The sequence below is a fragment of the Neovison vison genome, chromosome 8 (genome assembly GCF_020171115.1).
Source record: "Neovison vison isolate M4711 chromosome 8, ASM_NN_V1, whole genome shotgun sequence".
Taxonomy (NCBI): Eukaryota; Metazoa; Chordata; class Mammalia; order Carnivora; family Mustelidae; genus Neogale; species Neogale vison.
In genome coordinates this window covers 29,067,583-29,090,413 of record NC_058098.1, presented here as the reverse complement: position 1 = coordinate 29,090,413, position 22,831 = coordinate 29,067,583, and the positions used below count along the sequence as shown (strand labels likewise).

At 53.2% G+C, this 22,831-nt stretch overlaps 1 protein-coding gene across 1 annotated transcript; it reads left to right on the top strand.

Moving 5' to 3' along the window:
* The first annotated feature begins 6,267 nt into the window (after positions 1-6,267).
* On the top strand, positions 6,268-12,747 carry CPXM1 (carboxypeptidase X, M14 family member 1). Its single transcript, XM_044263337.1, has 14 exons — positions 6,268-6,517; positions 7,836-7,997; positions 8,167-8,276; positions 8,399-8,538; positions 8,640-8,730; positions 9,324-9,474; positions 9,785-9,873; positions 10,190-10,313; positions 10,423-10,619; positions 10,700-10,879; positions 10,964-11,261; positions 11,437-11,576; positions 12,176-12,278; positions 12,386-12,747. Exons 1-14 carry the CDS (start codon positions 6,334-6,336, stop codon positions 12,625-12,627), a joined length of 2,211 nt encoding a protein of 736 aa, XP_044119272.1. The 5' UTR covers positions 6,268-6,333; the 3' UTR covers positions 12,628-12,747.
* The last annotated feature ends 10,084 nt before the right edge of the window (positions 12,748-22,831 follow it).

Genomic DNA, 22,831 nt, shown 5'->3' with positions numbered 1-22,831 from the left:
GGAGGGAGGTGGAGGTGACAGGAAGGACTAGTGTTGGGAGAGAGTAGGGGTGGGCAGGTGTGTGGGAGGAGGCGAGGCCCTGGCAGACACTCTAGACAGCTCCATGGGAATCTCCACCACCCCACACACACCCCCTCCACACCCTCCTCACCTCCCCCTTCAGTCAGCTGTTCTGGGACTGGGCAGCTGGGGCATTGTGACCTACTGCTATGTGGAGCCCTGGGGTACAGAGGGGGCTGCTGCTGGTTTTGGCCTCCTAAGCAGTTGGTGGCTTAGGCGGGACTTAGGCAGAAGGGGGTCAATGATTTCTGAGAACCAAGACTCATCCTCTTGCCTTCGCAAATTCCCTGCCCCAGGACGCCCCAGCGAGGATCTGAGTTACCAGAAAGGCATTCTAAGTGGGCAGTTGAGCAAGAGGGGAAGGGCTGCTTTCTTTCTCCTGTGGGTTCCCAGAGCTATGTGTCCAGGGACAATCATTCAATCTTCTTGTCGGCAGCTCTCTCCCCCCCGAGAGCTGGGGGCTGCCTGTGGGCCCCTGTGGGGGAATTTTCAGGACTGAAGCCCTGAAATGCAGAGACCGGCTCTTCCCAGAAGCACCATGAACCTTTCTGGGGCTGGGCTGCCATGGGACTGCTATAGGGTGGGGCAGGAGGGGGCTGTTTCTAAGCCCTGTGGTCTGTGGGAAGCATTCCATGTACTGGGATTCCAGAAACGGCACTGATAATGTAAGAGGACTGCACCATAGTAACCCCCAAACTGAAAGTTAGAGTTCCCCTCTGAGAATGAAAGTAAGGCAAATGAACATATAAGGAAGGGATTGATCATCTGAAAAGGAAGCCTATCCCCGTGATGATTGGTAAATGGCTGGTGGCTACAGAGGTTCCAGCCCATCTCAGATTAGGGACTTACGAGGCTAGAGTGAAGGAGATCGTAACTAAGAACAGAATCCTTGTCCACATATCATACTTCAAGGAAAAAATGTTGGGGCTGATGGAGGGGGATAGTGGCCATACAGCCCCTCAGAGAGGAGATGCAGGAATCAGGCAGTATATCTACCTCTAGCAGCCCCTGTCCAAAGACTCAGGCCTGGTGAACTTGACATTGACACAGAGCCAATGCCTCTGGCTCTTGGGACCATTCATTGATTGCTTTTGCTCTGGCTCCTCCCAGTGTATTAAAGCAATGCCCGCAGAATTCTGAGGGAAAATAATTTCCAACCTAAAAACATAGATATGGCCAAATGATTCTCAAGTATGAGAGTAGAATAAAGACATTTTAAGCCATGCACGTTCTCAAAAATCTGACCTCACATACACTCTTTTCTAGAAAGCTACTAGAGGATGTGTCTCAGCATAACAAGGCATTAAACTAAGGGGACAATATGGGAGTCAAGAAATGAGGCTAAACACAGGAAAGCAATGATGAAAGAGGCTCAGGGTGTCAGCTGTGCTTCCGAGTGAAGAAAGCAAACAACCCGGGCTGGAATCAAAAGCCAGATGCTCCAGGAGGCATGTCTCCAGAAGAAAATGAGATTATCTCTGGGTTTTAGAGATGTTCAAAATGTTCAGTTCTGTTGGTCGCTTTGGGATTAAATTAGTAATTGATGCCTAGAAAACCAAACAAATGATAAAACAAAGCAATTGCTAACTTCAGAAACACAAAAAGTTGGACAATAATATTTACATGGTCATAATATAAGCACTGAATATTGACTCCAGTAACTTAGCTCTTTGGAAGGATGGAAGGCGTTTGTTTGTGCGCTTGGAGATACGTGTTGGGGAGGGTAGTAGGAAAGCAAAATCCTTAATTCCATAGCAGGAAACCTAAAGATAACATTTAGACATAGAAAAATTAAGAAATGGCAACAGAGGTATAGACTTAAATATAAGGAGAAATAGCAATTAAAAGTAGCTGATCTGGGAATGGAGAAGCATACAAAAGAGTCTTCTATTGCAAGCTTAAATGGGATTTACCTTTAAAACTGTATTCTGTTGGGGCACCTGGGTGGCTCAGGGAGTTAAGCCTCTGCCTTCAGCTCAGGTCATGATCTCAGGGTCCTGGGATTGAGCCCCACATTGGGCTCTCTGCTCAGCAGGGAGCCTGCTTCCCCCCTCTCTCTGTCTGCCTCTCTGCCTACTTGTGATCTCTCTCTGTGTCAAATAAAAAAATAAAAACAAAACTGTATTCTATTGTATTTTGGTTAAGTGATTTAAAGAAAAGAAAATTAATATAGGATCATATTATAGAGATCAGGAATATACCCTCCCAGGATGAATGAAATACCAGTTTCCAAATGTTATATGCATGTGCTCTTGTAGATCCAATTTCCAGAGACAGCATCAAACACCATCAAACTTGAAAGTTATGGATCTCATGCATTTTAGATGGAGGTGCTCTAAGTCTCATTGTGCTGCTCAGCCTTTATTTAATGTGCCCTTGAATCTCCTGGGGTTGGATCCTCTGGAGATCTTGTTAAAATGCAGATTCTGAATCAGTAGGTCTGGGGTGGGATTTCTGCATTTCTAACAAGTGCCCAGGGGGTGCTGGTGCTCTAGGTCCTCAGCCACACTTTGAGGGGCAGGGCTCTCGAAGACCTTGATGTACAAAAGAGAGATAGCTGTGGGAGGTGGTGAGCAGAGGACTACGCATGTAGCCAAGGTGCCATAGGAGGGAGTCCCCATTAATGCCCACCTGCATCACAGGGAGAACACCTAGGGCAGAGTACGTTCTGCCCCAGCACAAGGGACAGAAGATTAGGAAGCCCAGGAAGGCAGTAGATTCCACTACTTCTCTCTTTGTGCAGCCAAACACATAGCCTCCTTTCTTTTCTTGATATTGTTTTATTCCATCCATTTATGTGGGACTAAGAGGACTGTCTGAAGCTGTTTTCCCACTTTTAATTCATCTGGTTACCTTCAGGACCACCTAGGAAAACACGTATTATCTCACTTCACCACCACCAAAATCCTGGGGCTAAGCTATTATTGTGCCCATTTTACAGATCAGGAAACAGAGGCTCAGAGAGCGAATCACCGTTCAAGGATAGCCACACACAACAAACAGCAGAAGCGGGTGTGAAATTGAGCCGACGTGGTGCCAAAGTCAGCTCTCCTCTCCACCTGGAGCCACCCAACCACCCCGGGAGAGCTGGCAGGAGAATCCCTGATCATCCCTTAAACCCCAATCCCTTTCCGGCAGCTGTCTCCACCCAGTCCAGCCCAGCCCTACTCACTCGTGCGTTGTATCAATCCTTGCCCTTGAGAGGCCATGACAAACTCCCTACCTGGCTTCTGGGGCTAGAGATCTAAGCTGTCACCTCCACGGCCCGCTTCCTGGCTTGGCACCTTTGTAGCCCAGTAACCAAGTGGCAGGGGCCAAAGAGGGCAGCCAAGTTGGGAATCCACCTGAGGAAATGAGCAAGTAATGGAAGGGCATAAGGACGTTCTGAGCGGTTCAGGGGGCATAGAGGGCTATGAAGGGGCTGTGAAGGTTGTAATAGGGCAGTGAGGCAAGAAGTAAGAGAGAAGAAGGATGAGGGAGCCCCGGGGGTACAAGACGGTACCAGCATCCCACAGTTCCAAGCCCCTATGGGATTGGCCGGGAGGGGCCATCCTGCCAGTCCCTTGTGGGGGTCAGGTCTCCCAGTTCATTGCCCTGGCATCTCCTCTCCCACAGAAACTCGTGCTGTTGGGGATAGTCAGTGTACCTCATCCCTGCTCAGTTTTCTCTAACCTTGAATATATTACACAGATACTCTGCCTCCCCCCCCAGGAATGATTGATTTAGCCAGCAGCACAAGTGGTGGGGAGGGGCAGAGGGAAAGAATCTCAAGCCCACTGAGCACAGAGCCTGACTGGGGCTCGATCTCATGACCCATGAGATCATGACCTGAGCTGAAATCAAGAGTCGGATGCTTACATGACTAAGCCACCCAAATGCCCTTATGCAGATCATTTTTGAGCATTGACTAGGGACCAGGTGCTGTTCTATGCCCTGAGCGGTGAACATCTGGGCACAAAAAGCTCTTCTGGGGTGTTGTTTAACCTTGCTGGGGGCAGGGACCCAGGCAGTGAACACATAACACATAACAAAACAAGATAATCTCAAACAGTGTTGAAAGCCTTGAAGACAAATAAGATAATAAAATGGGGTGTGAGGATAGAGCGTGTGTAGAGGATGGGACTTGCTTTCACCAGAATGGTCAGCGAAGGCTTTTGGAAACACGCGACAATGAAAAGCAATCTGTAGGACCAGGACGCAAACTTGGCGAACCAGTGCAAAAGCCCTGAGGCTGGATGGGGCTAGTGCATTGGAGGTACTGCTAAGATGCCAGTGCGCTGGAGGCATACGAGCCAGGGGAAGAGCCCAGGGTGATGAGGTGGGAAAGGTGTGGGTGGGGAAGAACTCTGTCAGGAAGGGCCTCACAGGTGAGCCCCCAGGGACTGAAGCGAGGAAGAACCTGACCTGATTTGGCTGCTGTGGGTGGGAGCCTCAGGAGGCTGAGATGTCCTAGACGGGTCCCCCCTCTACCCCCTCACACCTGCCTGGCAAACTTGGATGAGGTTGGGGCCAGAGACAGAGTAGTGGCCAGACTGGGCTTTCGAGGAAGGGGAGCAGCCCTCAGGACCTGCTCAGACTCACTTCTAGCTCTATGGGAGCCTGTCCTGACCTCACACCCCCGGAGGAAACCTCAGTGTACAATATTGTCTTTCTACCCCTGACCCAGCGAACCCAGAGCTTCCCGAACCCTTAGCTTTGGCGCTCCTTCGGTGTCTTTTTCTAATTCGCCCTCTGGTGCCTGGGACCTAGCTATCCAGGTAGGGCGCTCCAGGGCAGAAGAGGTACCCCGTGGGCCTTCTCCCGGTTACTCCTTTCAGGGGCTCTCTATCCAGAGTGCGTGGGTTGGGCCAGATACCTCGAGGGGCTCCAGAGCTGGTGTCTGTGAGGTCGCCCCTGGGGACCTAGTTCCAGGGGTTCAGCGTGGGATTGCTTTCGAGGGATCACGTGAGATTGGGCCGTCGGTATGGTGATTTGGGGTGATTCAAATTCTTTACATAGAGACCCTGCAAAAAAAAAAAAAAATCATCGCTCAGGGCGGCACACGCTCCAGAGGCTTCCTGGCCACGTCCGGCCATCGCTTCCTTGGTGGGGATGGCACTATCTCCCCAGCGGGCTCCTCGCAAGGACAAAGCACCGGCCAGAGGCGCAGAGCGGACCCACTGCCATCCTTCTGGGAGGCGATCTGGTGTGGGGGAATTAAAGAGGGCTAGCGAACCTGGATGGGAAAGACTCTGTGCTCTGGAATCCCCGGATCTGGGGCAGCCCCCGACCGCAGGGACCCAGGCTGCCGGCCCGCAGAGGAAAATGAGGCGGGGGTAGGGGAGGCGGCGGAACTGGCGAGCACCAGGCCGCGGTCCCTCCACCTCAGTCCCCAGCCGTCTGGGTATCTGCTCCGGCTTCTCTCCTCGAGTTATGTAACCCCGGAACGTGGCAGCCGGCGAGCAAAGGAGGAGGGGAGGGAAGGGGAAGGAGGAGAGAGGAGAGGCGGGGCCGGAGGAGGGGGTTGGCGGTGGGAAGCGCGGTCTCCGGCTGGGCCCCTAGAGTTGTCTTTCAGAAGGATTCCTGGAGGGCGGGCTGGTCCTCCCCTTGCTCGCCGCCCCACCCCGTGCCTCGGTTTCCCCTCTTCTTTTTGACCCATCCGCCCTGGGAGGGGGCCTGTAGCTCTGGATGGATTTCCCTCTCGGATAGTAGTTTCCTCCCCAAAGTTCTCAGCTTTGCTACCTTGGCCAAGTCAGTAGGGCGCTCTGAGACTCAGTTTACCTGTTTGTAAGATGAGGTTTGATTGAGAGGCCATGTGCAAAGCGCCCGGCGTGGTACACGGTGCAAAGTAGGTGCCCACTGTGGGCCGGGCGCCTCACAGGATTTAGTGAAATCAGGGAGAGGTGCCGAGGGGCTGTGCGAACAGCAGACCGCAGCGCCCGAGTGGGCCGGGTGAGCTCCGGACGCCAGAGGGGGCGGGGCTGGGCCGGTGGGTGCGGAGACCCGGGCGGCCGCTCCGGGGGTGCGCCCAGCGCGCTCCGCCTGGACCCTCCCCTCCCCTCCTTTCCCCTCCCCTCCCCTCCTTTCCCCTCCCCTCCCCTCCTTTCCCCTCCCCTCCCCTCCTTTCCCCTCCCCTCCAGGGTCCGAGGCCAGCGAGAGGGCTGTGGGCTGGCGGAGCCGCAGGGGGCGTGTGGCGGCGGCAGGAAGGGGCGGGGGGCTCCAGAGCACCCGGCAGGAAGAGACGAACCCACCGACCGACGCGAGCCCCGCGCGTCCGCACCTTTGGATCCCGCCATGTGGGGTCTCCTGCTCGCCTTGGCCACCTTCGCGCCTGCCGTCGGTCTGGGTCTGCGGACGCCCGGCACCTCCGTGCTGGGACTTGCGCCGCCCGCTACCACCGAGGCCTGGAGCCCGGCTCGTGGCTCGACCCCGGCCCCGCAGAGCAGCCCAGTCCAGCCGCCCCCGGGGAAGGATAACGGTGAGCGCCCCGACCGAGGCCCACCCCCACCCCACCCCCCGCTTCTCGGGCTGGCCGGTTAACCTTCTCCCCCGTCCACTGTGTGCCCACCCTTACCCGACAGACACACGCGCGCACCACGAACTCACACACTCCCTCTGCCTGGAGCTTGTGTGCCGACCCTTCCGGACACTCACACATCCACTCCTTCCCTCCCTCCCTCCCTCCCTCCCTCCCTCTCGCCCCCTTGCTATGGCTGCTGACTCAGCAACCCTAGTTCCCAGCCAGACCAAGTCAGCAGTCCTGGGATGGAGCCAGTAGGATGCTGCCTCCTCCAGCCCCAAACCTTTTCACTGATGAGGAAACTGAGACCCAGCCAGGAGAAGGGGAGAATGAGGGACACAAAAGCCCTGAGACTAAAATTTAAAAGGTGCAGAGCTAGACTTAGGACAGAGCTTGAGGGCTGGGGCTGGAAGGAAAGAGGGAGAGCAAGGCAGGAGAGTCCTCTTTGCCAGGTGCCTGGAGGAATGGGACACTGGCAGGGGTTGGGGAGAGACAGGCTGCCTGACTTCCTGACTTCAGCTGTGAGTGCCTGGAAGAGGATGGCAAAAGGATGGCAATCAAGGAGGGCTTCTCAGAGGAGGCAAGTGGAACTGGGTCCTGAAAGGTGGATCTCTCTGAGTCAGGAAGAGCTAAAGAGAGGAGGAAAAGGAAACTGTATGTGGAAAGGCATGGGTCATCAGATACAAAAATATACAGCCCTTTCTGGAAGTACCCATGGAGCTGGGTGTGAGGGGAACTAGAAACATCCAACCTGTTTAAGGTGCTGTACTACAGGGCAGGCAGGACACAGGTCCAGCCATGGAAAGCTCGAACACTGGGGCAGATAGTCTGAGGATAGGACATCTCAGCCCAGGGGGCAGATGCAGCGATAGAGGCCAACTTGGGCTTTGGAGCACGAGATTGGGTCTAGGGCTAAGGAAGGCTCCTGGGCTGAAACTCTAAAGACTGGGAATTAAGCAATAAGATCAGGGGTGGTGGATGGTATGATGGAGAGGGTCAACCAAGGCCAAACTCAGCTCCTTGGAGCAACCATCAGTTCCTAGGGGCTGGGTGTAACTCTCCACTGGAGAGGGTTGGAGATGAGGCCAGCCAAACATGCAGTCATGTCAAGGAGAAGGAGCCACGGAAGTGGTGGGAGAGGCAGTTGGGGGTCAGACTTTAAGTCCACGCGAAGGTCTTTAGATACAGGGGCTGGGGGGTTGCTGCCTGGGGCTTGCTTGCTTTCTTGGGCTAGCAGACCACTCCCTTGGCCATTCTGTGCCTCCGTGGTCTCTAGGGACCTCTGAACCACATGTCCGGGTTCGCATCGTCAAGAAGAAGAAGGTCATTATGAAAAAACGAAAGAAACTAATTCGCCCCAGACCCACGGCGACTGCCAGGCCTCCGGTGACCACTACCACTAAAGGAGCCCTTGACCTCCCAGAGGAGCAGGACCCAGGTACTGCTGCACCTGCCCAGACTTGCAGCCCCTGGGGTGCATACTCAAGTCACTTCTGGCCTCGGAGGCGTAGGCATGCCCCCCAGCACACGGGCAAGCGTGGGCTCGGCTTCCTACCTTCCCTGGATGCTCTCTCTGGTCCCATCTCACTGCTCTGTCCCTGCCCCAGGCTGTCCCCCTCTGGGCCTGGAGTCCCTAAGAGTTTCAGACAGCCAGCTCGAGGCGTCCAGTAGCCAGTCCTTCGGTCTTGGACCACACCGGGGACGGCTCAACATTCAGGTCAGCAGCCCTGGCTCTGAGCAGGGCACCTCCTAGAACTTCTTCCCTACCCTTCCCTGTCCCCCATCCCTGGCCCGCTCTCTGCTGTTCAGCTGGGTCTGATCACCTTGTCCTGTGCACAGTCAGGCCTGGAGGATGGTGACCTCTATGACGGGGCCTGGTGCGCCGAGCAGCAGGACACCAAGCCGTGGTTTCAGGTGGATGCGAGGCACCCCACCCGCTTCTCAGGCATCATCACACAGGGCAGGAACTCCATCTGGAGGTGAGGCAGACTAGCCCAGTCCAGGAAGTCTCAGGCAGACTTGGGTGGGGTGGTGGTGTCCTGGGACCACCAATGATCTCTCCCCACGCTTCCTGCCCTAGGTACGACTGGGTCACATCATACAAGGTCCAGTTCAGCAATGACAGTCAGACGTGGTGGGGGAGTAGGAACCGCAGCAGTGGGATGGAGGCGGTGAGTGGCCCTGTGGTGGTTGCGGCCCCCCACCCAACTGTGTAGGGTACTGGGCGGGGCTGAGGCTTCTCTGAGGTCAAGGAATGGATGTGCACTTGGCATCCTAGGAGAAAGGGGGTTGTCAGAATGGGTAGCACCCACCAGGCAGCCTTGGGGGCTAAGCTGCTTGGGAACGTGCCCACATCCTCCCCAGGTACTTTCTCCACGGGGTGGGCCCCACTTCACGCCACAGCTTCCTGCTGAAACACCCTCTCCTGTGATGGGCTTCCAACCCACTTCTCACCTCCACATGGCTCTGGCTGTCCCAGTTCACAGACCCCTTTTTATACCAGACTATAGTGTGGGACTGGCTGCTGCTGAGTGATGGGCCCCTATTGGTCTATTTCATAAGCTATGAGCAAGCCAGAAAGCCTGGCTGCTGAGGGCTACTGGTTAGCAGTATTTGTCTCTGTATTTGTCCTAGAGTGCCAGGCTCCAGCTGAGCCCACCAGCGTAGGTTTGGTGGTGAGCTTAGAGGCCTGGGTTCTTTCTCTGGCCCTGGGCCAGGCTTGCTGGGTTTTGAGCAGTCCCCCCAAAGCAATTGATGTCCCCAGGTATTTCCTGCCAACTCAGACCCAGAGACACCAGTGCTGAACCTCCTGCCCGAGCCCCAGGTGGCCCGCTTCATTCGCCTGTTGCCCCAGACCTGGCTTCAGGGAGGCGCATCATGCCTCCGGGCAGAGATCCTGGCCTGCCCAGTCTCAGGTGGGCAGTCAGACAAGGGCTGGATGATCAGGGTAAAATCTCCAGTGGCGGGGGGAGGGCACTTGGGTGGCTCAGTTGGTTAAGCGACTGCCTTTGGCTCAGGTCATCATCCTGGAGTCCCAGGATCGAGTCCTGCATCAGGCTCCCCACTCGGCAGGAAGTCTGCTTCTCCCTCTGACCCTTCCCTCTCTCATGCTTTCTCTCATTATCTCTCTCTCTCTCTCTCAAATAAATAAATAAAATCGTAAACAAAACAAAACAAAACCACTCCAGCACGGATCCTCTTCACCATTAATTCATTCTCCACCAGATCCAAATGACCTATTCCCTAAGGCCCCTGCACTGGGATCCTCTGACCCTTTGGACTTCCGGCATCACAATTACAAGGCCATGAGGAAGGTCAGACATAACCCCTATGAGCCGGGGTGGAGACAAGCGGCGTATCTTAGGTCCCCTTCCCAGGGCTTAACCTGCTAGGACTGTCCTCATGTCCCTACTTCCCCACTGTCTCACCCTTTTCTCTCCTTGACCCCTAAACTCTACCCCCAAATTCCCCTGGTTATGTTGCCTCCCTTCCTTCTGGTCTGGTACTTCTCCTCTCCTATATGTCCCGGTGTGTGAGCCACCACTGGTTTCTGTGAGTCCTTCCCCGGCCACGTGGGATCTGACCCTGGGGTCTGATCTTCACACACCCCACACTGCTCTGCCCTTCCAGCTGATGAAGCAGGTGAACGAGAAATGCCCCAACATCACCCGCGTCTACAGCATCGGGAAGAGCCACCAGGGCCTGAAGCTGTATGTGATGGAGATGTCGGACCAGCCTGGCGAGCACGAGCTGGGTACTGGCGGGTTCTGAGTTGGGAGAGGCGGGTGCAGGGTGGGGTTGTGCGCATGCGCCAGCTCCGAACCCCAGCACCCCACCCCCCCACCCCCCCACCGTGTTCCCAGGAGAGCCCGAGGTGCGTTACGTGGCTGGCATGCATGGCAATGAGGCACTGGGCAGGGAGCTGCTCCTGCTCCTGATGCAGTTCCTGTGCCACGAGTACCTGCGAGGGGACCCACGAGTGACCCGGCTGCTCACTGAGACCCGTATTCACCTGCTGCCCTCCATGAATCCTGACGGTTATGAGACTGCCTTCCGCCGGGTAGGCTGGCTGGGCTGAGGGCCTCCCTGCCCCTTCTGCACTGGTGCCCGTTTGACTTGAACAAGCCGCTCCCTGTGCAGGGCTCGGAGCTGGTAGGCTGGGCTGAGGGCCGCTGGAACCAGCAGGGCATTGACCTTAACCATAATTTTGCCGACCTCAACACGCCCCTGTGGGAAGCAGAGGATGATGGGTTGGTGCCTGACACCGTCCCCAATCATCACCTACCCCTGCCCACCTACTACACCCTGCCCAACGCCACTGTGAGTATTCTGGGCCTGTGGTGGAGGACTCCCCAGGGGCCCTTGTCTCTGTCTCCCATCCCTGTCTGACCTGCACCTGTCTAGGTGGCTCCCGAAACACGAGCCGTAATCGAGTGGATGCAGCGGATTCCCTTCGTGCTGAGTGCCAACCTCCACGGGGGTGAGCTCGTGGTGTCCTACCCATTCGACATGACCCGGACCCCGTGGGCTGCCCGTGAACTCACGCCCACCCCCGATGATGCTGTGTTCCGCTGGCTCAGCACAGTCTACGCAGGCACTAACTGGGCTATGCAGGACCCAGACCGCCGACCCTGCCACAGCCAGGACTTCTCCTCCCTTGGCAACATCATCAACGGCGCCGACTGGCACACGGTTCCTGGGAGTATGTGCCTCAGGATAGAGTTAGCCCTGTGCCTGTAGCCCTGCCCCTGTCAGGTGGTGTGCTCTGTCCTCCTAGTGTCAATGCCCTCGGGGAAGTGTGTTCCTGAGGAGGGCCCCAGGAGGACCGGGCTCCCATTCCCCTCTCCCCCAGGCTCCAGCCTCTGTGGTAACCCTAGGTATGAATGACTTCAGCTACTTGCACACCAACTGCTTCGAGATCACCGTGGAGCTGTCCTGTGACAAATTTCCTCACGAGAACGAGCTGCCCCAGGAGTGGGAGAACAACAAAGAAGCCCTCCTTACCTACCTGGAACAGGTGGGATCCGAATTGTTCTGCCCCCGCTTGCCCATGTCACTGCTGCGGTCTTGTCCGCTGTCCCCCCGGGGTTGCAGCTCCCATTGGAGGGCCTCCCACGGTCCCCATGGGAAGCACAGTCTGCCAGTAGGACGGCCTCCGACATGATGATCCAGGAGGAGTGGACCCCACAGCCATCTAGCCCTGGCCGTAGAGCTGTCCCAGAGCTGTCCCAGGAGAACTGTTCCCAGCAGAGACCCCTTATGCAAAGGCGGGGGGGGGGGGACCCTAGCATGGGTGCTTCCTATTCCAGGGACCTGTATCCCTTGTAATGGTTCCGTAAGTGTAATTTCCAAAGGTTGCAAAATGACAAACCTGATACCGAAGGTCGCTGAACTTGGGGAAACCCAAAGGCAGGCTTTCCAGCCAGGTGTTCATAGCTCCCCGTCCACCTGCAGTTGATCAGTTGGGAGTTATTTTTACCAGAGTGTGGCCACCTAGGAGCATAGACCTGCCATCCCCGACTTTGCCCTGAACAGAGCCAGAAAATGAAGTGAAGGTCACATTCGCAAGCAGAAGGAGAAAGGGTTTGATAGCCTTTCCCCCCCACCCCCACACAGGTGAGAATGGGCATTACGGGAGTCGTGCGGGACAAAGACACAGAGCAGGGGATTGCCGATGCTGTCATTGCTGTGGAAGGGATTAACCATGATGTCACGACAGGTGTGTGGGAGACGGGGGGGGGGACGGAAGTGTGGGAGGGGGCAGCTTTCGGCTGGGTCAGAAGCAGAGAGTCCCGGGATCCTGATCTTGTCCTTCACTCCTGTCAGCATGGGGCGGGGATTACTGGCGCCTGCTGACCCCAGGGGACTATGTGGTGACTGCCAGTGCTGAGGGCTACCACACAGCCACGAGGAACTGCTGGGTTCCCTTTGAAGAGGGCCCAGTGCCCTGCAATTTCCACCTCACCAAGACTCCCAAGCAAAGACTTCGAGAGCTGCTGGCAGCCGGGGCCAAGGTGCCCCCAGACCTTCGGAGGCGGCTGGAGCGGCTGAGAGGACAGAAGAATTAACATGTGTCCAGGGGAAGAGCCCTCGAGCCTTGGGCAGGCTGGACCTGTCCGGAACTGAAGGAGGGAGGGACAGAATGGGGGAAGAGGTGCTCAGGCTCATTAAAGCTACTTGGCACTTCAGCCAGTCTTCCTGTGGTCTCTGTATCCCAGGTCCTGCCGCTGGGCCAGTCCTCAGTTTCCCCTTCTCCCCAATCCTATTCCTCGCATATTTGCTTGCTTTCATCGACTGACGTCTGGAGAATTGGTGTGGAACCTAGGGCTTACCAGAGCAGCTCATCCAGCAATCACAGGCACTGTGTTCAGGGCCAAGCATGCAAGGAGTCAAGGATAAGCCGGGCCCTCCCAACCTCCTGGGGCTCCCAGTGAAGAGAGGGGGATAGTTCAGTGCGGTGTGAGGCATGCTGAGGCGGAGGCCGGTTGCTGTGGGAGCACAGATGGGCTTACATACTTGGGTGTGAAATACTGCCATTCAGCAGGGACTCGGACATCAAGGATGCAACAAAGGTGAAGGTTCTCGGGGGTTTGATGGGAGGTGAACCAAGTGTGGGGTATGGACAGAGAGCTCCAAGCAGGAGAGACCAGCCAAGGAAGACAGGATAGCTGGGCATGTTTGAATTTCTTTCGACAGACATTTTTGGAGAGGGTTGGTAAATGACAAGATTTGATTCGTTTCTTTTAGACTGAGGGGCAAATTATGTGTCAACCTGTGTCTTGCCAGGGAAATCGCTCACTCAGGGATTTCAAGCAGAGAAAAATGTAATGCTGGACATTGGATATAAAGTTTTGGAAGAGCTGGATGATGAAAAGAGAGAAGGGAGTTTTACCTAGAAACTGGGCTCCAGATCTCCTGCGGCCACCTGGGATCACTTGTGACCACTTGCCATGGCCAGAGCCTGAAGCAGAATAATTTCTCCCTTCCTGCCACTTTGTAATCTCCAACCCACTGGCAAAATCTAACTGTACCTGGGATGCCTAGCTGGCTCAGTGGAACATGCAACTCTTGATCTCCTGGTCGTGAGTTCAAGCACCACGTTGGGTGTAGAGATTACTTAAAGAAATTAAAATTAAAACAAAAAAACAAGGGGCGCCTGGGTGGCTCAGTGGGTTAAAGCCTCTGCCTTCAGCTCAGGTCATGGTCCCAGGGTCCTGGGATGGAGCCCCACGTCGGGCTCTCTGCTCAGCAGGGAGTCTGCTTCCTCCCTTCTCTCTCTACCTGCTTCTCTGCCTACTTGTGACCTCTGTCTGTCAAATAAATAAATAAAATCTTTAAAACAAACAAACAAACAAACAAAAACAACCTAACTATACCCTAGCTTGCAAAGAAACCTCCGAAATGCATTTATCAGGCACCCAGCCCACTGATTCAGAGGAAAGTTTGTAAGGTCAGGGATGGGGCAGTTACTAACATGTAAATTCAGCACAAAGACATCCAGGTAGCCTCCTGTTAGGCAAGACTGCCTAGTGCTGGGCTGTTCTGTTGTCTCTCTTTCTTTTTTTTTTTTTTTTTTTAAAAGATTTTATTTATTTATTTGACAGAGAAATCACAAGTAGGCAGAGAGGCAGGCAGAGAGAGAGAGAGGGAAGCAGGCTCCCTGCTGAGCAGAGAGCCCGATGCGGGACTCGATCCCAGGACTCCGAGATCATGACCTGAGCCGAAGGTAGCGGCTTAACCCACTGAGCCACCCAGGCGCCCCTGTTGTCTCTCTTTCTTGAGCTGTCTCTCTCTCTCTCATACTTTCAGTCTCAGATTACTGGGAGAAATTCAGCACCCCATCTCCCATCTCCCTGCTCCCACCTCCAGCTCTCCTTGTACAGCGTCACCTTTTTCCGAACAAAAAGATTGTTTTTATTAATCAGAGTTTAATATACATAATGAAAAGTACACTTCAGTGCCCAGCTGATTGGCCGAGTGGATTACAAGATGGGACACCGCTATAGACGGTATCAAACTCACTTCCAGTGTAAAGATACAGACACCTTGAAAGTAAAAGCCTGGAAAAGGATATATTAAGAAAGTAGGAGAGGCTTTTTTTTTCTCCCCTAAAGATTTTGTTTTTAAGGAATCTCTGCACCCAACACAGGGCTCGAACCCACAACCCTGAGATCAGAGCCGCACGGTCCAGGCAGGGAGCCAGCCAGGCGCTTCAGGAGTGGCTACCTGAATATCAGATAAAGTTGACTTCAGGGCAAAGAAAGTTACCTTTCTGTGTACATTTCAGATTTAGCAGTTCGGAGGGAGAACAGAGCAGGCTCAGTGTTTTTTGTTGTGTTTTGGAAATTGGCTCTTGGGTATGAAAAGGGAAGGCCCAAGGAAAGCAGGTGTTGATGCCAAGATGATGTCTTGGAAGGAGACTAGAGGGACAGCAAGACCGCCAGCACTCCCCCTCCCCAGTCCAGGGACTGGGACCTGCTGAGGGGCTACCTGATCAGGGAGGTGAGAAAGGAAATGGCCCAGCTTGGTTGGGGAGGGGAACGACAGGCACGAGAGGGTTGGGACAACAGCCTGGGGCCTGGGTCAGCAGAGCCAGTGGAGACAACCACCCATCACCCCCGCAGTGAGTGACTGCTCTTAAGGTTCCCCCAGTCACATGTCCACCTCTGCTGCTGAGCACTGCCGGCCTCATCCATCTCCCTGCACAAATCCTCCCCTTTGTTTGTCAAAGCCCGGGACACTCCCAAACAGCCCAGCAGGAAACACAAGGGGCATGCTTGCCGCCCAGGAAATAGTGGTCCCACAAAGGCCTAGCCCCTGTTCTGGAGGTACAAGAGATGGCTAGGGTGGAGGCCCTTCCTGTCCCATTGAGAACCTTCTTAGCAGCCAGTGCCCCCAACCCCTGACTGAAGGGACAGTTGTCTGCTAATAGCTGGCGGCCTCCCCCAAGTACTGCTCTTGGCCGACTGGGAGCTGCCTGACACAGGGCTTCCATGCTCCGTCCCGCTTTGGCAGCCTGTGACCAAGGACTGACTGGCCTGGAGGTATTCTAGCTTTCTCCCTGTCGCTGGTCCAACTGGGGTGAACTTCAAGCTCCAGAGCTCCCTGCTGGGATCGTTCTCAGCTCTTTGCCCTGCCCTGACCTGCCTCCCTCATGGAAGACTTTCACATGCTCCCAGATCCCCATTTGAGCTCCGTTCCAGGGAATCCCACCTAAGAGGAGGAGTCGGTGGCAAGTGCTGAGTGAACGTGAGGCATAATGGCGGCATAGCCCCCTCATACCGCGCGCAGCAGAAGAGGCCTCGTGGGGGTTCTTTCTCTGCTCTGGCAGCCCGCACTTGCACACACACACCCCCAAGCATGCACACAGGCACCTAGAGCTCCCTGCGACCCCCTCTCCACCATCTTCTGCTACAGCACTGCTCCCACAAGGAAGTAGGTTTGAAGGAATTTGGTCAACCTTGAGGCTTCATTCTGAGGTTTTGGTTTCCGGCTGAGACCAAGAGAGCGGATGTCCCTGCCGCTGTCAACAAAGAGGGCAGAGAGATGCTCAGCAAGTAGGCTCTTGGTTCCTGCTCCTGGCCTGGCCTGCCCCCGGGACCTTGTGGGACTTTATGCTGTGGACCAGGCCAGGGCACCACCAAGAGGCCTGCCAAGTTTGGGCCCGCTCAGCAGCCACTCCACCAGATTACCCCCACCAGCCACAGTTTATCTTGGCAAGGGGGCCTGCTGGGCCTGGCTCCAAGAACAGCCTAGGGAGCAGCCCCAGACAAACCGGCTTTTACCACAGAAGCCAAAGCTGGCTGAGCTCGAGTCCCTGCCAGCCCCAGAGTGGCCAGACCCTCCTCCACCACCCGAAGGTCAACTCAGACGCTGGGTGAGTGGGTGGATGTGTGGAGGGAAGCCAGGCTCCCAGGTGAGCGGAACCCCAAGAGAGGCAACAGGGACAGGGGCCCAGGCCAGAGGGCTTTCCTGGACTCCTGGGATGGCTGCCAACTTTGGAGTGTCCCTCGGTCACAGTGCCAGACAGCCCTTTACAACCTTGCCATGGGGACGCATCCACACTTCCCCTCTCCCTGGAGCCCTGGCAGGCCAGCCTGAGGGGCCCACTGCCAGGGAGGCCTCGGGAGCTGTCTTCACTCCCAGGCTGGCAGGGGCCGGGGAAGGAAAGGCTTTGAAGAGACAAGATGCCAAGATGCTGGGTCCCAAGGAACAACAGACCTGATATGGCATTTTGCCTTCCCCTTTTAAACACTTGACCCCTCCTCTCTCAAGGAATAAAATTACCTAAAGAATGTGCAAAAAAAAAAAAAAAAGGTCTTGTTTCTGTTATTGTCCTGCTGAGAAGCCTCTTCTACATCTTTAGAGTCAGGAAATCTCTTCCATTCTGTCTCCAGGGGGGGTCGTGCACTCAGAACCTTCCCACCATTCCCCTTGGCAGTCCCGGAAGCTCTGAACCCAGAGTGACCCCATCCTCCCAGGGCTGCCGCTTGGCTCCCCTGCAAGGTTTGGCCACCTTCTCCTTGGGGAGGTAGGTGGAGGCAGGTCTTTAGAACGGATGGCCCAAGATTGCCCTTATAGAAATCCAGTACAGGGAGCCCAGAGCCAAGAGTCCAGCTGGGGAGAGGCAGGTTAGAGTGGAGGTAGAATGACTTAGTGAGACTTGAATTTACATTTGTTCTTGTTGAGTTTGCAGCCCCACTCCCAGAAGGTAGCACAGCAGGTTGAAATACCAGGGTGGGGCGCCTGGGTGGCTCAGTGGGTTAAGCCACTGCCTTCGGCTCAGGTCATGATCTCAGGGTCCTGGGATCGAGTCCCACATCGGGCTCTCTGCTCAGCAGGGAGCCTGCTTCCTCCTCTCTCTCTGTCTGCCTCTCTGCCTACTTGTGATCTCTCGCTGTCAAATAAATAAATAAAATCTTAAAAAAAAAAAAAAAAAAGAAATACCAGGGTGGTCTGCTGGTCTCTGCATTTTGTTTCCCAGAAGCCTAACTTCCTGAGAAGTGGGGAAGGTGAGGGCCAATGAGTGCCTTCTGGGAGAGTAGGAGAGAGAGAGGGATTGAGGGAAGAGGGAGAGATGGAGGGAGAGAGGGAATGGACTCCCTGATGACAAATGGTATCTCCTGGGTAAAGGATGGGAGTTTACCATGAAACAAGTAATTACACAGTTAATGCAATGGTTTGTCATTAGACATACAATGACTGTAATTCAGCACGTCAACAAAATAATGGATAAAGTCATGTGATTATCTCAAATATTTGCAGAAAAGCATTTTATAAAATTTGAACATCTATTCAAACTTTAAAAAATTTTATTTTTTTAAAAGATTTTATTTATTTATTTGACAGAGATCACAAGCAGGCAGAGAGAGAGAGAGGAAGAAGCAGGCTCTCTGCTGAGCAGAGAGCCCGATGTGGGGCTCGATCCCAGGACCCTGGGATCATGACCTGAGCCAAAGGCAGAGGCTTTAACCCACTGAGTCACCCAGGCGCCCCAAAATTTTACAAATTTTAAAGAAAATTAGAAATAAAAGGATATCTATAAAACCCAATGTGATACTTAATGGTGAAAAGCCAAAGTTTGCCTTTGGGATCAGGAACAAAACAAAGATGTCCGCTATTACTCCTTTTATTCAACAATGAATTGTCTATGACCAATGAATTTGTCTAGCCAGTGCATTTAGGCAAGAAAAAGAAACAAGGACTGGAAATGAAGAGATAAAATTGTCCTTTGTAGGGCGCCTGGGTGGCTCAGTGGGTTATAGCCTCTGCCTTCAGCTCAGGTCATGATCCCAGGGTCCTGAGATTGATCCCCATATCGGGCCCTCTGCTCGGCAGGGAACCTGCTTTCCTCTCTCTCTCTCTGCCTGCCTCTCTGCCTACTTGTGATCTCTGTCTGTCAAATAAATAAATAAAATCTTTAAAAAAAATTGTCCTTTGTAGTTAAGAAAATCCAAGATAATCTACGGATAAAGTATTTACTATACATGAGTTAAGAAAGTTTGCTGGGTATAAGGTTATTGTTCAAAAATCAATTGTATACACATGAGAAATAGCGAAATCAAGAAAATGTTATTTATAATAGCATAAAGTAATCAAATACTGAAGAATAAATGAAAGATGTATAAGACAGAGGTCTATAAAGTACTATTTAGAGAAGTTTTAAAAGATAGAAATAAATGGATATAACCATATCCATAAATTGAAACAGTATATTAAAGGTGTCAATTCTCCATTAACTGACCTATAAATTTACAGATGCAATGCCAAGGAAAATTCAATAGGTTTTGAAAAATAGAAGTTAGTAAACTGATTATCACATTTATATGGAAATTCAAAGGACCAAGTGTAGCCAAGATAATCATGAAGAACTAAATAGGACAACTTGCCATACTAGATTTCAAAACTTACTACAAATCTCAAGTAGTTAAGTACTTAAGATAGTGTGGTAGTGGTGTAAAGATTAAAAAAAAAAAAAAAAAGACCAATGGATGAGAACAGAGAATCCAGAACAGACCCATATACAAATGGGGGCTTGATTCATGATAAAGGTGCCAATTGCAGAGCAGGAGGTAAAAGTTGGTCATTTCGATAAACGGACTTGAGCCAAGTGACTATCCAGACAAAAATAAACTTCACTCCTAGCTCATACCATACTCAAAAATATCTTAATTTGTAGGTAGGTAAAGATTTCTTAAAAGGATACAGGAAGCACTAACCATAAAGAAAAGTTTGACAACTTACACTACATTCAGTTAAGAAATTCTGGTAAAAATCTCCTAATGAGGGGCACCTGGCTGACTCAGCCAGAAGGGCATGCGATCCTTGATCTTGGGGTCATGAGTTCAAGCCCCACATTGGGTGTAGAGATTAGTTAAATAAAAACAATTTTCTTTAAATCTCACAATGAGGGTGCCTGGGTGGCTCAGTGGGTTAAGCCGCTGCCTTCAGCCCAGGTCATGATCTCAGGGTTCTGAGATCGAGTCCCACATCGGGCTCTCTGCTCAGCAGGGGGCCTGCTTCCCTTCCTCTCTCTCTGCCTACTTCTCTGCCTACTTGTAATCTCTGTCAAATAAATAAATAAAATCTTAAAAAAATAAAATAAATCTCACAATGAGTGTGAAGAGATGAAGGTTCAGGAGGTAACAGGAAGATGAGTCCACAGGGATAGTCATTACTGCACACCCATTAGGACCCTCATGTTGGGGGTCTTCTTGTGAACATCAGACTTCAAGCTTCAAGGAGGTGGCTCATTTCCTTCCATCCTCCGATGGGTCTTGTTTCTGCCACTGAGCGGTGGCACAGGAAGGAAGCTCAAGGGTATAGGTGTGGGTAGGAAGGCAGGAGGCGACCACCCTAGGCTCAGGAGCTAGGAGCTTTGGTGAATCATTGTGAAGAGCCTGTCTCTTCTGGGGGGAAAGAACCTATGACGCATGAACTTTTTCCCATTTAGAGAAGTCATCCTAGGAAAGAGAAAGGATATTCCGACGGTCCATTCAAACCACCTCAAACATGTTTAATACTTGCCTCATTCTAAAATTGATCATGCAGGGGTGCCTGGGTGGCTCAGTGGGTAAAAGCCTCTGCCTTCGGCTCAGGTCATGATCCCAGGGTCCTGGAATGGAGCCCTGCATCGCATCGGGCTCTCTGCTCAGCAGGGAGCCTGCTCCCCCCCCCCCCGCCAAGCCTGCCTCTCTGCCTACTTGTGATCTCTGTCTATGAAATAAATAAAATCTTAAAAAAAAATAAAATTGATCATGCAGTGGGAAAACAGACCTTGGAGGTTACTTTGGCAAAAGCCTCCTAGTCCATCTTGAAAGGCGTGAAATTTATTGTTTTAGCTTTTATATTGGGATCCACAACCCATTATAATTAATTTTTGTATATGGTGTGAAGTAGAGGTCCAGTTTAATTTTTCATATAAATATGCGATAGACTCAATATCATTTGTTGAAAAGACCATCTTTCCCCTGATGCATGGCCCTTCCCATTTTTCTGGGAGTTTTTTTGGGGCAAGAAGAGGGACCCCACTCATATGGGTTGGCAGTGGGGGAGAAGGGCATTCTGCAGAATACTCAGCTGGATGGCTTGTCCAAGCTGGTGTCTACCTTTGCTTGAATCAGTGGAGCCTATCCACAGTGGGTCCTGTCTGAGTTAAATGCAGCCCCAACGGCTGCCAGGTCCAGGGCTACCAGGTCCCCAGGGGAGGATGCAGAACACAGCAGCCTGCTTCTGCTGGAAAATATATGGGGGAAGGAAGGCAGAGGACTTTCTGGAAAGATGCTCTCTCTAAAGGGCTTGAAGTAGAGGCTCTTGGCACCTTGCCCATATCCCTTTGGACAGTTTGGTTCTGGTACTTGCTCACAACATTCTAGAACAAAACCCTAATTGGTGGCTTTTCTCTGCAGGTGGGAGGGCTGAGAGTGCCCTCTGCCAGAGTGGAGTGCCAGAGTCAGCAGCTCCTGGGATTAGTCCTCAGACAACGGCAGAGGGCTGGAAGATCAATACCCCAGATTCTCTGCCACTCGGTGGGGAAGCTCTAAAGTGTGCCCTATACTGTCTCCCAGAGTTTTCCAGCAGGGAACTTGTCTCAGGTTCTGCTTCTAGGGGAACCCAAACTGAGACACGTGGGAAAGAACACTGTATTTGTCAGCCTGGGCCACCATAACAAAATACCAGAGACTGAATGGCTTGAACAGCAGAAACATATTTTCTTATTGTTCTGGAAGTTAGAAGTCTCAGATCAAGGGGTCAGTGATTCAGTTCCAGGTAGTGACGCTCTTTCTGGCCCATAGATGGACTCCTCACTGTACCCTCACAGTGGAGAGAAGGTTCTGGAGTCTCCTCCTCTTCATACAAGGACACTAGTTCTGTCAGACTAAACTAAACCTTATTTAACCTTAATCGTCTCCTTAGAGGTCCTAGGTCCAAAAACACCACATGCAGGGAGGGGTTAGGGCTTAGTGTATGAATTTTGGGAGGACACAGTTCCATCCAAAGCCAGCATTTAGTCACTGATTTAGTCCTGCCTTCTGCGCACGAGGGGGTGGGCAGTGTTGAGTTGGATGGTGGCCTGAGGACAGTTTTGAGATCTTTGAAGACAGATCTCACATCCTATTTCTATCAACTGTGCACCTGACCCACCCCAGGGGGGACCAGAGTGTGACCACAACCCAGCTACCCCCTGCATCCAGGACACATTATAGCTCTTTGGGTGTTCAGCCTGGGCGGGACCTGGGCCATAGGAATCGCTTGGAGCCTGTGTGGAGCAGGGTGTGGGCTGGCGGGCTCTGGGACTCTGCAACATGGATTAGAAGCAAGAACAGAGGGGGAGGCTAGGGGAGCACGGAGATGAATGGAAGCCTCTCCTGGTCATGGGCCCCCAGTGAGCTGAATCCCCAGGTATTGACCAAGAACACAAGAGAAGGCAGTGGAGGCCTCTGAAGGGCACGAGCAGTCCATCTGCCTTGGCAAGTGTATTTTGTCCAGAGGACCCGGGGGCATATGGTCATGGGCTATGGAGCTTCTGGAGGCCAGAGCCAAAGAGGACCACCAGGAAGAGAGTAAAGCCTGAGGCCTGGAGCTGGATGCTAGGCTCCCTGGACAGTGGGTCAAAAGAGTGGCTTCCAGAGTCAGCCAGCCAGACCTTTTAGATCTGGGAGATACATCTCAGGGGACGGCAGGAATTCATTCCAGAAGGGGGATGGGGTAAATGAGCCTATTTACTTTACTACTTCTTTACTACCTTTCCTCCCAAACTCTGAGACAGGAGATACAAAGGTGCCTAGGCCTGGGGGCAGAGGTGGTAGAGATCTGCTCAAACAGGCAACCTTAGGGCCAAAAGCCTACCTTGACCTACCTTGGCCCCATGACCTTCGTTCAGAGTGGATTCTTTTCTGAGCCTCTGTGTAACCGAGTGGCGCTTTGTTTGTGCCGTTCTTGTTCCTGGGCAGTCCTCTGACAACCCCTGCCTTGGCCTGGCCAGACAGCAGCTGGGGGATGGAGTCCTCTGTGGCCAGACTATGCTCCCAGTCTAAGCTCCTGGGGTGGAGCCCACGTCCTGGGACCCCAGGCCTGCTAGCCTGCCCACCACCCGCAATGGTCCTTGCGAGCAGATGTGGGGCAAGTAATCCTTGCTCAGCTGAACTCTGGGGCTGTTGAAAAAGCCCAGCATGTGAGAAGGCCACCCAGGGGCATGGCTGGGAGGGGCCCCAGGAGAACAGCAGAACCACTGAGAAAAGAAGACCCACGCCAAGGAAGCAGGCCAGAGAG